The 15,523-nt window shown below is 39.9% G+C and overlaps 1 protein-coding gene across 1 annotated transcript; it reads left to right on the top strand.

Annotated features, from left to right (window-relative positions):
• The first annotated feature begins 1,349 nt into the window (after positions 1-1,349).
• On the top strand, positions 1,350-3,270 carry Pka-C1 (Protein kinase, cAMP-dependent, catalytic subunit 1). Its single transcript, XM_018522091.1, has one exon. The coding sequence runs from the start codon at positions 1,533-1,535 to the stop codon at positions 2,592-2,594; it is 1,062 nt and encodes a 353-aa protein (XP_018377593.1). The 5' UTR covers positions 1,350-1,532; the 3' UTR covers positions 2,595-3,270.
• Positions 3,271-15,523: the final 12,253 nt, after the last annotated feature.

Here is a 15,523-nt window from a genome sequence, read left to right as displayed (position 1 = left end):
CGTGTGCGCCTCCGTGGACGCGACACGACACGACGCGACGTGCCGGGTAAACGCGAAGCGATCGCATCGCCGTGAGCGAGCTCGAATATATCGACTGTGCCGCCCCGTTTGTCGCGCGCGCTCGATTTACATTAACGTGCCGGGGTGCAAGAGAGGAACAAGGTGCGCGTCCGCGAGTAGTATCCCGTTCTCGTCTCTCTCTCTCCGTACGAACATCACGAGGAGGAGCAACGGCAACCCGCGGGGGACGTGGTGAGGACTGCTGGGTGAGTGAATACGAGAGCAAAAGAGAAACGGTTCGGTCGGTCAGGACGTCGGAGTGCCGTTCGCAAGCCGCTGCCGTCGCGTCACGTAAGTCGGTGAGTGCGATTTCGCTCTCCTTCGTGCCGTTTCGCGTGCAAGTGAAACTTGGTGCTGTGTGACTTTGCTCGTGTCGGCCACGGGACACGGGTGACGGGGGCAGGAGGGCGAGATACTTGATTACTCTTGTCAAAACGGAGCAGGTTCAATAGACGGGACTTTCGAGGTCGGACCGACGGACGGACCGTGTGTTTTACGCGAGAGAAAGAGAGAGAGAGAGAGGAGAGACACGGCACCCCGCCGCCGTCGCCACCGCCAAACAACGACGACAAACTGGTACAATTGACAGAGAAGATGGCGCGAGCCGCGGACGAGGATCGCTGCTGACCCATTTTTTTTCGACGCGGCAAATCTCTGGGAGTACGGGAGCCTCTCGCGAAAGGACGACGACGACGGAGAAGAAATCTCTCCCTCGCCTTCCTCCCCCCCTCTCTCCGGCTCTCACTCGGTCTCGCTTGATGTGGGCGAGCGCCGTTCGCGGAGTGTGGTGACGTTCGCCGGGAAGAATATACTCGGCGACAGCCAGGGAAGGAAGCCGAGAGAGAGAGAGAGAGAGGGACAGAGCGAGAGAGGAAAGGGTGCCACTCTCTCGCGTCGCGCTCGCGCGCGCTTCTCTTACCCCCCTTGCGTGTGTGTGTTTTGTGTGTGGCCTGTTTTTTCTACCGTGTGATAATATACTCGCGCGAGGTGTGCGTGTTGTAACCCGTCTCCGTCTCTCTTCCCCACGATCATCTCTTTTTTTTGGAGGTGATTGACGGTGTTCACCCAAAGTACCCGCGCGCGCGGTTCTCCTTCGAAAACCAGGACCAGGTCCAGAAGCCCGTTCTCTATAGGAGCGAGGAGAACAACGGGGAGAGACTCTGGGAGAGACTCTCCGTCTTCGTAATCGTCAACAATATTGTCGGTGCGCGGAAGCGTGTCGCGTCGACTCGCGGGACGCCGCTACGTTACGGGAGAGACGTCTGGACCATATCGACAGCGCGTGTTAGAAGGTAGCAAAAATTCTGAGAAGACCGGAGCTTACCGGAGCCCTGGCAGGCTCATCGGCGGCTGCGGACGCGGACGCACGCCGACGAAGACGTAGCAGCCCTCTGGATTACCTGAGGCATAAGGCCCGTGAAGCTGCCCGTGAAGCTGCCTTGGCAGACACGGGCACCAGCGCGGCATCTAAAATGGGTAACAATGCCGCGACCGCCAACAAGAAGGTCGACGCCGCCGAGAGCGTCAAGGAGTTCCTCGATAAAGCGAAGAAGGAGTTCGAGGACAAGTGGAAGAAGAATCCGACCAATACCGCCGCCTTGGACGATTTCGAACGTATCAAGACCCTCGGCACCGGTTCGTTCGGTCGCGTGATGATCGTTCAGCACAAACCCACTAAAGAGTACTACGCCATGAAGATACTCGATAAGCAAAAGGTCGTAAAGCTGAAACAGGTCGAGCATACGCTAAACGAAAAGAGGATACTGCAAGCTATCAGTTTTCCATTCCTCGTATCGTTGCGTTTTCACTTCAAGGACAACTCTTACCTGTACATGGTGCTGGAGTACGTTCCCGGTGGCGAGATGTTCAGCCACCTGCGCAAGGTCGGCCGCTTCTCCGAGCCGCACTCGCGTTTCTACGCGGCTCAGATCGTCCTCGCGTTCGAGTATCTGCACTACCTCGACCTCATCTATCGGGACCTGAAACCGGAGAATCTGCTAATCGACTCGCAGGGCTACCTCAAGGTCACCGATTTCGGCTTCGCCAAGAGAGTGCAAGGACGAACGTGGACTCTGTGCGGCACGCCGGAGTACCTAGCACCCGAGATCATTCTCAGCAAGGGTTACAACAAGGCGGTGGACTGGTGGGCACTGGGCGTGCTGGTCTACGAGATGGCCGCTGGCTATCCACCATTCTTCGCCGACCAGCCGATCCAGATCTACGAGAAGATCGTGAGCGGTAAGCCACGCTTCCCGTCGCACTTCGGCTCCGACCTCAAGGATCTACTGCGCAATCTGCTGCAAGTCGACCTCACCAAGAGGTACGGCAACCTCAAGGCGGGCGTAAACGACATCAAGGGCCACAAGTGGTTCGCTAGCACCGACTGGATAGCCGTCTTCCAGAAGCGAATAGAAGCGCCGTTCATACCGCGCTGCAAGGGACCAGGCGACACCAGCAATTTCGACGATTACGAGGAGGAGACCCTGAGGATCTCGCTGACGGAAAAGTGCGCCAAGGAGTTCGCCGAGTTTTGAACGCTGCGCCAGGTCGGCAAGTTGCTCGCAACCGGAGGTGGTGGATACGCACGTCGTGTCGCGCCTCATCGTCGGGCTGACGCGGCACGGCGCTCCTTCGTCATCGTTCGCCGTCATCGCCGTCGTCACGTTGGTGATTCGCTTTTTTTGCGAAAAAGAAAGAGAGAGAGAGAGAGAGAGAGAGAAAGAACGAGCGAGAGGGAGAGAGTAAAAGAGCGGGAGAGAAAGAGAGAGAGAGTGCATCTGTGTGTGTCAGCGCGCGCATCCGCGTGTAATATATGAAAGCTGTTGACTAGGCGAAAAACGGAGTGAAGTTTTTTCCTTGAGGAAAAGTTTCTCGTATACTGGAAGGACACCCTTCCGGGTGTGTTATTTTCGAGGGGGAGAAAGAGAGATAGAGAGGAAGAGAGAAGTAATATGAAGGAGCACGTGGCAATTGGCGCGTCTTTTTTTGTTGCGTTTCGCGACCGAACTCGCTAGACAAAAGTAGAAAAGGAGAGAGAGAAAACGCGGACACGGATTGATATATGGGACGTTTACACGCTGGCGTTCAAGCGTCCAAAAATTATATACACACACATAACTTTTGTTGTTACGTATGTAGTAGACGTCACACGCCAGCATCACTTTTTACATGAAGTCTCTTTTTTTAGCCGGTTAATCGATTCAGTAACGTTCCCCCCCTCCGCCATCCATTGAAGCTTTATGATCCGGTTTACGGAGGAGGCCGTGTGTAAAGTTTGTTCCCAATGATTAACTGTTATCAGCGTCGGAAATGTCACCGTACCGAAGTTACCTTGTACATATAGTCTCTCGTTGTCTTTGCGCGAACGACGTTTCCTATCTCCTCCGTTCCCTCGTTCCCTTTTCCTTCCCTCACATACGACAACGTCGTCTCTTTCCTCCCGCGGTGTCTTCGCCAACTCTTCGGTAAGCACCCCCCTCCGCCCTCCATCGCTCGTTCACCCCCTCAGTTTTCTCTCGTGTTACACACACACACACGGTACTCGAATCGAGAAGGAGGTACCGTACCACATTACGAAGAGAGTCATATGCATCGTTCGTTATCTATTTGTCTCTTATCTTCTTTATTCGTCGTGAGAGATTGTGCGAGAGAGAAAGAGAGAAAGGGAATGAAAGTACGATGCGCTTACTCGTTGTGAGTATGATCCATACTATTTGTACAACTAGTCGTCACATACGCATGTACACACACACACACACAAACACACACACACAAAATAAACATATAAATACGATATGATCTGAAATAATGTTTATATATGAAACACATTTTCCATCAATCGCCGATGACGGGCCAATTGGAGGAGACACGTGGCTTCTTTATACCTGCGCCTGCGGTGAAATTTGCGCGTGAGGAATATTTCTCTACACGCGCAAGACAGACCAGAGATATCTATAAATATGCTCGTCATCGTCGAAACTCGTTGCATCCGCACGCTGCGCAGAACGGTTTTAATCCCTTGCATCGTTCCGACGTGTTTCTCGTTATCTACGTTATACATATACCGGAAGATTAAACGTTTAATTCTGCAACGTAGACCGAGTATGAAACGTACATCTCAAATTGTTGTACACGAAGAAAGAGAGCTTGCGATAGTATATCTATCGTATTCCAGTTTTACTTCGTGAGCATAAAGATATTTTATTACATGCAACGCACCAATATTAGAAGGAACGAGGCTATTAAGGAGATTGTAAGGCAAATGCAATATGTTAAGAATTAAAAATTGAAAAAGTTACGGATTATTCGAAATTGTAATTAAAAGTAATACAAAAGAATTAGAGACAGTTTATCGTATTTGGGTCAAAAGTTATTTCAATTAAAAGCAATATATTTTTCAAATTTTTATTTTAATAGAAATATCTGAAAATGTATTATAAGATAATGATAAAAATCTCAATTTTTTTTTATATAAGTACTTTATGAATTTAAGAATATTTATGTAAAGTTACATTGAGATGCAGACGTTAGTTGTTCAGTAAAGAAACAAAATATTTACTTGTTATAAACTAATTGGTGAATCTCAATGAAACTTTGCATAAGTTATTTTTAATATTTGAAGTATTTGTATAAAAAAATTTTAATTTTTGTTTATAACAATAAAAATAATAACAAACAAAATTAATGATCTATAAAAATATGTCGCTCAATAAAAATAGAATATTAGGAACTTTCATATGTACGTAGGTTGTTTAAAGCGTAAATATTAATATATGTGTTTTATGCTCTTACAACCTCCTTAAACTTCAAACAGTTTAGGTTGCTAACAATTTCCTCGTAAAACCGAGCTTTAACGTGTGCGCAAGTGTTACGATAATACCGTCGTCAATGTCGTCGTAATGTAAATGTCTTCGTATCTTTGAATTCTTAAAGACTCGTCACAACCGCATAACGAAAGGAAAACAAACGTAACCCTGACTAATGAGCTCAATGGCAAGACATAATAGGAATGAGAGGAAGAGTGCAGGAGAATGTAGGACATCCTAAAATGTGTTAAACCGGAAGCGAATTAGGACTTTTTGTCTGCAACTTGGATCTTTTTTGGCACATAAGCGATATTTCACTTTCAAATTTTTTTCTCATTTCTGCTCCAATTCCAATTTTTATTAAATAAAAGTTTTAATGTTTAAGTTAAGAAACGAATTTGATAATGTAATCCTGAATTTTTTTTTAAAGCTTCGAACAATAAAAATACTTGAACTAGGCAAAAAAGAATCAGATTGCAGATCAAGGAAGTAAAAATATAATTGCAGGCGGAGGGTTAATAAGCATCGCAGTAATGAGGCACTTTGATGTAAAAAATCGTTCAATCGGATAGCAAAAGATGATCGCGATTAAGCCCGATCTATATAAGATGCAAAATGTGAGTCGCAGGTCACAAGCTTGTTGCATCAACCAATCTGATGCATCAATTTTAAAAGTGATGCTTCGTGATTGGCTAATGCAAGAAGCTTCCGATTTGCGACTCACGTTTTGCGTTTTATGTAGACCGAAGTTGGCGTTAGCCACGCGCGATCATCTCTCTCTCTCTCTCTCTTTCGGGAAGATCAGATCGAGAATGATCAACTTTCGAGATCTACGTAAAACACCTTCGCACGTTGACGTCAACATCATCGGTAGAGAAAGTTTCGTTAATGAGTAAAACGGTCATTCAGAATTGGATTGGGCACAGGCCAGAAGCGCGACGTAGCTGGACGGTATCGATTCAGCGGCGATGGGCTAACACGCGCGCGGACAATGCGGAGGAAATGCGGCATGTAAGTTGACGTTACGAAACTTTTATATCCTTTTAGCATCGCGATGAGTCGAGTATGAACTTTACAATGTCGCGCAACTATGCAAGTTTTCAAAGCCCCCCTATTTAGAGGAACGAACTGATTCACAAACGATGCAGTCTATGCGTTATATCGAATTTTTGCGTTTTACTGAAAAAAGTAATATAATAGTAATATAAAGTTATAATAATGTGATAATAATATGAATCTCATATTGGAAATGTCGTAAATTATCCGATCACTTATGTATGACTTTGAAGATTTGCATTTAACGACGAGTATCGATGTTGCCGGCATCCTTCCGCGCGTTAAACGAGATCGGAATTTTGCCGGGAAATTATTAGGTCATGAGAGAGTGATCAGCTGATCGATGCGATAACATATATCTTGAATCTTTGCAGTCTCCAGTTAATAGCGATACGAACAGAAAGATAGGCGGTACATTCATTACATATGCGAGTGTAATTTCACAAATGACGATAGATTAAAAAGAGGAGGGGGGAGGGGGGGACAACATTCTTATATCTTTCTTTCATATACGATTGCACACTCCGCGATGTTAAGGAAGTTGTAAGGCAAATGCAATTTGTTAAGAATTACTTGTGAAAAATTACAGATTATTCCAAATTGCATTTAAAAGTAATACAAAAAAATTAGAAAGTTTACCATCTGGATCAAAAGTTATTTCAATAAAAAGTAATCTTTTTTTATATAGGTACTTTATGAATTCAAGAATATTTATGTAAAGTTACATTGAGATGCAGACATTAGTTAAGTAAATAAAAAAAAAACAAAATATTTATTTGTTATAAATTAATTGGGGAGTTAATTGGTTAAGTCATTTTTAATACTTAAAGTATTTATACAAAAAAATCTAGATTTATTAGAAAATTAGAATTTTCATCATTTAAAAAAATTTTGTTTATAACAATAAAAATATTAATAAATAAAATTAATAATTTATAAAAATGTGTTGCTCAATAAAAACAGAACACAACTTCCATATGTATGTAATTTGGTTAAAGCGTAAATATTAATATATGTATGTGTTTTATGCCTTTACAATCTCCTTAAGAAGGAATTGAAATGAAGGAGGAAACGACTAGTGGTTGATGCGACTCGCAGGAAAATAAGCAAAGTACTTGGCGCGGCTTCGTGACGAGATTTTGGGATAACGAATCTTGGCCGATCCGGTATTGCACTTACATTTACATATATATATACGTGTATATATGTTACACGTATATGTTGAACAAATAATTGGAGCACTAAGTATAGCAGAACTAAGCCATTTAAGACAAGATTGCATTGATATAATAGTTCTACGAAATAGCGTTCAAGTCTAGAGATCCATATTGTATTATTCTTGGTTCTTAATTTTCGAGTAATATCATGAGAAGTCGTCCTAATTACTTAGCCCGTTCCAATTGCACACTTTCGTGACAATCGTGCTATGAATTCTGAACATATGTGTTAATATTTGAATTTTAATTAATTGATCCAATCGTATTACATTACATTCTAATTAATAGATAATTTGGAAGATTCGTAATAATTTATTTTGAAAGACATTCTGAGATATATAACTTATGAAAACGTCTTCAGGTTTCAGTATTATATAAAGTTTTATTTGTAGCGAACGAATTTGAAATCCACATTTAGCACATTCAAATTAAGAACAGAGCCTCTATTCTTGAAAAGAGACGTATACGAACAACTAAGGAAATACTAAAGTATACGTATACTATAGTATTTTCCTAGTTTTTCGTATATGTTTATTTTCAAGAATAGGGGCCCAGTTTGTGTTTATTTTCCAATTCAGAGAGACAAGTGTCTTATATCATGATATATGATATTTCTTTAAAGAAAGCTCTTTCATTAATCTGACTCGAATCGAGTATTCTCTATTTTTTTTTTTTCAATATCGCGATTATTCTTCAGTCATCGAGGGTACTTGTATTTTCAAGATAGCAATCGCTCTGTCAATAACAATCTCAAGAATCTTCAGGTAATTCGCTATCACATTTTCTACGATCCGCGATTAAACCTGTCTTTTCCGTCACATAAAACGATAGCATAAAAATTGTTAATTCGCATTCCTATTACTTTCTTATGCAACCATTACTTATCTCGTCTATCGGAATCTAGTCTAGCAAGATATTTAGGTTTTTTTTTTACTTAACATGGAATAGAGATAATTTATATTTTAAGTATCGCGCTGTTGCAATTTAACCTTTGTCCTACGCAACTTATCATTTTCTTTCTTTATTCGATTTAGATAATAACGCGATGTTTTTCTAACATTGCTTTTCATCTCTGCGATGATTAATCCAAGTTCAATATTGATATTCCAATTTAGAGTTGCTATCTATCTCTTTTTCAGTAAACATGATTATCCTGCATAATTTTCTGTCTTTTAAATTTGATAAAACGTGTAAAACGTGGAGATGAAATGTCGAGATATTCTTTCAAAACGTCAGACGAAGCTGCGTCGTGAATAACTTTGCCGAAACGCCACATGAAAACAGACCTAATTTTGCCGTAAAAATTTGTGGCGTGTACGAATTTTTGAACAAAGATATATGCGAATGCTGTACCAGTTGTACAAACATTACCGCAAATGGTTTCCGCGATTTTCACCGGGGACCCGATTATTACCTCGCGCGTGTTAATGTGTGATAACCGTTATCAGTCATTTGTTATCGGAGCTTGTAAAAGACGAATCGCTATTGCCGGAGATGCAAAGAAGATAACCATGAAGGATATCGATTAGAATATTTATTTGAATTGAGCCATGTTTAATACTTTTCGTCGACTTCCGAATCCATCGATTGCGAAAGGTAATAGAGTACCATATATTCTATCGCCTTTTAACGACAAATATTCTCGAAAGAATTTCATTATCAATATATTGGTATCTTTTTTTTTTTTTGTAATTCGAATAACGGTATTCCCCGGAAAAATTTTTGTCAGGATTAGCTGGCATTTCAGCGCTATGACGCACAGAATTTTGATTAACGGGACATTCGAATTGCCATATAGGTGGAAAATAGCTTTCAAGAGAGTTACTGTTATCGGTATTTTAGTCGGGAAGCGAGCAATAATTTTTGTCGAATGATCACAATCACGTGTTAATGTTTTATTGTCAACATTACAAACGGAAGGATACGACAGGACGAATTATCGTCGTTCGTATGTTTGATAACGACCTTCGTTCTTTCTTGGCAAGTTATCTCGGCCATTTGTTTCCGGATAGGTAATACGATATCGATCGGCAGCTTGCGATATTAAGGGCTATGTCAATAACAGCGTAGGCACGTCAGGCGCGTATATTACAGCACGATAAAAAAGGGATGTCCATTTCTCATGCAAAACTAATCTTATCGCAATCGCGAACTTGGCCTTCCGTTAATCGCGCAGCGTATGGAGTACATGCTCGGTGTTTTGAAGATTGAAGGGAAATATTTTCTATGATCTGTAATTCCGCGTAATTCTACACGGAAAGAACGATTTTCCTGGAGTATATCTAAAAATTTAGATATTGATCTGAAAATAATTTTGCTGGATTATCAAAATAATTACCCGGGAAAAAAATGTTTCATGTATAATTATATAAAAAATAGACATATTTTATATACAATTGTATATAAAATATGTCCATTTATATAACATTTTTTCCCGGGTACGTTGAATACTTAAATTCTGACAATGTGGCAAAAAGTTTTAACATTCTAGCAACTAGTTGAAGCATTCTAATTATTTTGATGGTCCAAGCAAAATTATTTTCAGATCTTATATTTAGCTCAATTTTTGGATACTTTAACGAAACCGTTCTTTCCATACATTTAAATTAATAGACGATACAGACAAGTTTTATATATATCTTCCAATACATGTATTTGTGCGTGATTCAAGAACACGTTTAATTTATCTCATTATATAAGGAGCAAAGAGCTAATATTCCTCAATAACATATCACTGTCTACTCCGTGCATGACGTAAATAATTCCTTAAAAAAAGTTAAACTATTCTACAATTCCGCGTAATAAAAAGCAGAACGTATAACTGTATAATATATTCCTTACATTATTTTTTATCTTTACTCAACGCATAAAATTTCTGGCGCTATTAAAGAATCGACCTGTTGCGGTTTCGCAAAATGTTTCACCGTGCGTCCACCTTAAGATCGACTTGTCTCCCGTTTCCCAATTGGCCCCGACGCGACGGCATGGGCAGGAGGTTTGTTGCACCTGCGGGAAGCTTTAATCGACGTATGCGGCTCGCGCGAGCTTGCGCGAGCGCAAGCGTTTCGTGTAAATATTAGCGATTAGGTAACAGAATAGTTCGTATATCGTCGTGTTCACTGCGGTGTGGTTCCTTTAGAGCGATTCTACCCACATGAATATCTTCGCGTTTCTAGCTTAAACCCGACGTTGCACCGACGGCGGCTTCTATTTATTTGCAATTCAATTTCAACCAACCTCAAGTTAATTCTGATTTAAATCCTTTGTGTCCCTTTTTTTTAAGGAACAATTCATCCTCTCTCGCCCTGCATTTAACACCGAACGCGACACCTCGGTTTAGCATGTCTAAGCATCGTTTGCGGTAAATAAGTGTGAAAAAGGAGCTTGACGTTGAGACGAAGGATGACGGAGGCTTCCGTTTAGCATTAAACGCATGACGTGAATGTACACCGAGCCAGTAATATAGAATCTGTAATTAGATTTAACTGAGGTTGGTGAAACTGTCGGACATCTCTCCTTCTCTGTCTCCCCTTTCTCTCTCTCTTTCTCTGTCTATATCGTAGGTAAGACTTTAATACGGAAAGGGACGACTAATTGACGTCCTAAGTCTCACGTTGGACGAAACTGGCTTGCCCGTCGGTGCAACTCGGCGCTCGATTGTCTTATAAATCGCCGAAAGAGGATGTACGCGTGTACATCGGTACGCACCGAGGAACACGAAGGTAGGCACACAAGGACAGCACACGTGTACCTGCGGATTTCCCCGGCCCCGTTGTATATTATCCCCCGCAATTATATTACTTTTAATTCAGTGTTCTTCGTATCACACACAGATGTACAAGTGTCGTCCTATTTATATACGTAGTTTATTCCTCGATCCCAGCGATCGGTCGTTACGCAATCGCCGCACGCACACACGCACGCATACACACACACACGCGTACACGTGCATACGCATACGCGCGTATCCATGCAGATATTTGCCAGTTATCGAAACGTATCGTTGAAGTTCGCTCGCCGTTCTAAATTGCATCCGGCACGTGCGCCGGCATGTGGCGCCTGTATTATATTTCGTCTCTTTGTCGCTTTAGTCTCCGTCGTCGCGACTTGTGGAGACATTGAGAGTTTCTTAAATTGTGGCATTGAGTGATGTAGACACGAGACACATTTATGACAAAATTGAGTGCCACAATTTTTTTAACGAAACATTAAAAGTGTATAAATTATCCGTTAACAGTTTATAAATTATATATAATTAATATATGTAATTTTTTTGTATTTGTAAATTATTATCGGATGCTAACAAAATTATTTTTCCATATTTTGAACAACAATTAAAAGATGCACCGACAATCTCAGAGGCTGCGTATTTCTCTAATCAGAAATTTTTTGTTCGCTTTGGTTTAACAGTCAGTAGTTGTATCTCAATGTCCTCGATTGCTTTTTCTATGAATTCATAAGGAATATTTCCATGTAAAATCATTGCTTTCCAAGTTTTTTTTTTTAATTTCACGTTATTTAACTCTCACATGGAGCGATCGCTCGCTACACATAACGATTGAGTTAATCTAAGCGATGCTCTCAAATTACGATATTTATCGAATATTCGCGTTCCTTGAAAATCTTTTCTCGTAACTTCTTGGGTTCGTATCGTCCACGATATTTTAGAAAGAAAAAAAAATTGAAAGGAAAATACAGCGGGGATCTTTTATGCGTGTCGTCACGCGACTTTACGACGCTGATGGGTTATTATAGAGTGCCACGACGTTCACCAGAATGCGACTTGGTGAACGCGCGGATTCCGCGTCACCGCTTTATACTGTGTCGCCGTCGTCGTCCCACTTTGAAAACGCCTCTCTTCCGCATTGATCCGTTCAATCTCGCTCGCCCCGACTTCTCTCGCTGTGCTCGGATTAAATTGCGCGAGTGGAAAAGTGTTTCCCCTCTTCGTCGCCCCGTTTCGCGGGTTTCTCCGTAATTTCTTTTCGCTCTCTCACGAGAGAACCTTTTCGTAAACATGATCGACCCGGGTCCTGCTATATGCGCTCCGTCATTCTTGGCGTCTTCAAGGCTGCGTATTAATTGTTTGCTAACGAAATTTCTCTCTCGCCCGTGGAAAAGCTTATTTCACAAAGGCGTAAGTTATTCACAATTATAGTAGATTGTTCATATTAATGCATAAATGAAGATTGATACAAAGTGCAGTATTGTTGATAGAATTCAAGCTGACCTTCCTTTATATTTGGGCAAAATGTTGGCAAAGCAATAAGCGGGGCCACACGAGGAAAAACACTATGCGAAGTTTATAGCTTCACATTTCCTTCCAGTTATTACTATATGATAGAAGATTTTGGAAGTCTCTTTCCAAGGGCGAAAAGAAAGTCTCTTTCCAAATTGAACAACTTTTATTTGCGAGTCCTTGCGCTCGATTTTCTCGCGATCTATGTTTATTTTACAGTTATAAATTTTCTGTGAGAGAGAGAAATTCATTACGTCGGTCATTACTCCAAATTCGCCATTAGGGCGAGCGCGGTCGACAACGCCTCGGGAAACTGACGTAACTCGATACGTAATTAATAGCGCGATGGAACGCGCGCTATTTAGACCTCGCTTCATTTCCATCCGGATCTCTCTCCTCGTTTCTCTCGTCGCCGCGACGAAGTTGCGCTCGCTTGCGTAATCGCCTCGTCTCGTAATAAGTCTCTTCTCCGTCGCGATCCAATCTCGAGCCCTGACGCCGAAGGCGCGTATAAATACGTCGCCTCGAAAATTCGCGCATCTGCCTTTACGTATTTAACGAGGCAATCGTCAGATGAGCCTCGCGCATACGACGTTCAATCTTTCGGGATGAACAGTTGTCCGTGACAATTCGAGGAGTAGATTTATATTAAATGTACAGTGAGAGCAAAAAGTATTCGTACAAAGAAATTTGTTATTAAACAAGCCTTATTTGTAGAAAATTAACATTAATTAGCAATTTTATAAAAAATTAATACATTCTCTGTTCTAATATAAACAAACGAGCTTAGCATCTGTTCCCAATTTTAGAAGCTAAATTTCTTGTCTGTACGAATACTTTTCGAGCATTCAAACAATACAATTTTTAATTTTCGTTCATTTTTCGGATGATATATTTTGTATAATTAATACATATCATTTTGGTATATATAAATTTAAGAAACATACAGTCTATTTTAATTATCCAACTAGAAATGATCGTTAATTAAACGTCGAATCGACGTCAAATTGGTGTTAAAATCATCAAATTTATATCGATTCGACATCAAATCGATGACTCATTTCTCTCTGAATAATATTTATTTTTAAAAAATAAAGTTTTTTTAAAAAATATTTTCTCTGTACGAATACTTTTTGTACTCACTGTATGTATTTTCGTTTCGGCATTATCGATGTCGCTCATTAAAAATCGTCGTCGAAGTCATAAAAAATCGTCGTAATCAATAGTTTTAAACAGAGGATTGATGAAGATAATTTATAGATCCATCATTCGGAATTTCGAATGTTTGCGATATTTATATATTTTTTCTATTTTTAGAATAAATTATCTCGACTTACATTAATTCTGACCTCGAATTGTTTAGTCTGCTAATAATTTTGTCTCGCGATGATCGATATCTTTTTCAAAAGAGAAATAGAAGAGGGATTAAATTTGCACTCTGATTAATGAGAGAATGTCGACAGTTTTTATTCATTAAAATTAAATATCGCTTTTTTTTGTTCTTTCAATTATTCGTTCGAGGGGCGAAATTTAACCGTAATTAAAATTCAACTATTGGCGTGTACAATTATTTGGGAGGATTCTTCTCTCATTTTTCTTCCAGAGAAAGACCATTACTTTTTCCTTTGACGCGCGGTGCCTACATGTCGCGCATTCATTGGTGTTGACTTTTTCTGAGCAACGGAAATTTAATGGGTCAGCGCGTTCTTCCCCATGTTATATTTTATGTCACATAACCCTCTGTCGTTCCTTCTTATCGACGTCCTCCATGCTCGGAAGTCGCTTTCTTCTCGTCACACATGAAAGAATCTGACGTCGACAAAATAATACTCTTTTGCAACAAATAAACAAACTAAGAAAGCTCGGCAGATATTAATTTTGTTACAATTTTCTAATCGCTGGAATGAGAGTTAAAATTCCTGAAATCTGAATAAGCCATATAAGAATCATTATGAATAATAAGTTTAAATATATATATATATATATATATATATGTTACGGATCTGTGTAATGTTAAGATTAGATTAGGTAACTAGACTTCAAAGGAATCTCTTTCATACATACTTGTGTTATTAATTATTATTATTTGTAATATTAATATATATTATTTTTATAGATTTATTATAAATATATTATCTGTTATTATTGGTTACTATGATTATTATTTATTAATATTATATACCTTTAATTAATAAACTAGATATATCTCTATTACTCTGTCATTCAATTTGATTTATTTATATATCAATGAACAAAATGTGCCGGCGACTTTGTTGCGTTTCCCACGTCCTTATTGAAGATTTACACGTTGCTCGCGTTACGTGCTGTTACGCGAGAAATGTAGACGCGAAAGGGAAATGATTGTATAACGAGGCTTTCACACGTAAATCTCTCGCCGGTCGGCACGCATTATATCGCGTAATTGCAGAGCACAAGCGCCTTTTGTACTTTTATACTGCGTCAGCATTACTATATTTAGCACTACTACCCGCTATTTAGTTTAGGACGGCTATCATCCTAAAAGATTAGCTATTAATTTTCCACAAATAGTATTTCCTTATTATCCACTCGATATGGATCAAGTTATATCTCTGGTAAATCCTATTTAACTTTTACATGTTAATTCTGAGGATATGACTAAATCATGTTGAATTGACAAAGCTGATAAAAAGAAATGGGATTGTCATGTAATATATACATATATAAACTTTTATTAACTTTCAGTAATATTGTCAAAATAATATCAAGCTAATAAGAGATGTCTGGATAATAACTAATTTGTGTATATTATCTCAATTATATCTTTAGATAATCTGATTGTGAGTAAAGATGAATTAATGGATGAATAATAAAAAAAATTTTTCTTCTTAAGATAATTTAATAAATTCCTCTTTTATTATCTAAATTAGCGTATATTGAGGTAATTTTGCAATCGTAATAATAGGTAGGCGTAATCATAGTCCCATTAAACGAAACATCCCAGTCAGAAATGATAATGAAATCAACATCGAATCAACGTCGATTTGATACTTTCGACGTCGAATCAACATCGATTCAACATCGATTTGATGTCGATTCTATTATCATTTCTGACTGGGATCCCTTTTGGTATAAATTTGACTACATTTTTATTCTATAATAACTCG

This window comes from Trachymyrmex cornetzi, unplaced genomic scaffold (genome assembly GCF_001594075.2).
Source record: "Trachymyrmex cornetzi isolate Tcor2-1 unplaced genomic scaffold, Tcor1.1 scaffold127, whole genome shotgun sequence".
Lineage (NCBI taxonomy): Eukaryota > Metazoa > Arthropoda > Insecta > Hymenoptera > Formicidae > Trachymyrmex > Trachymyrmex cornetzi.
The sequence above is the reverse complement of the archived record's forward strand: the minus strand, read 5'-3'. Positions and strand labels throughout refer to the sequence as shown.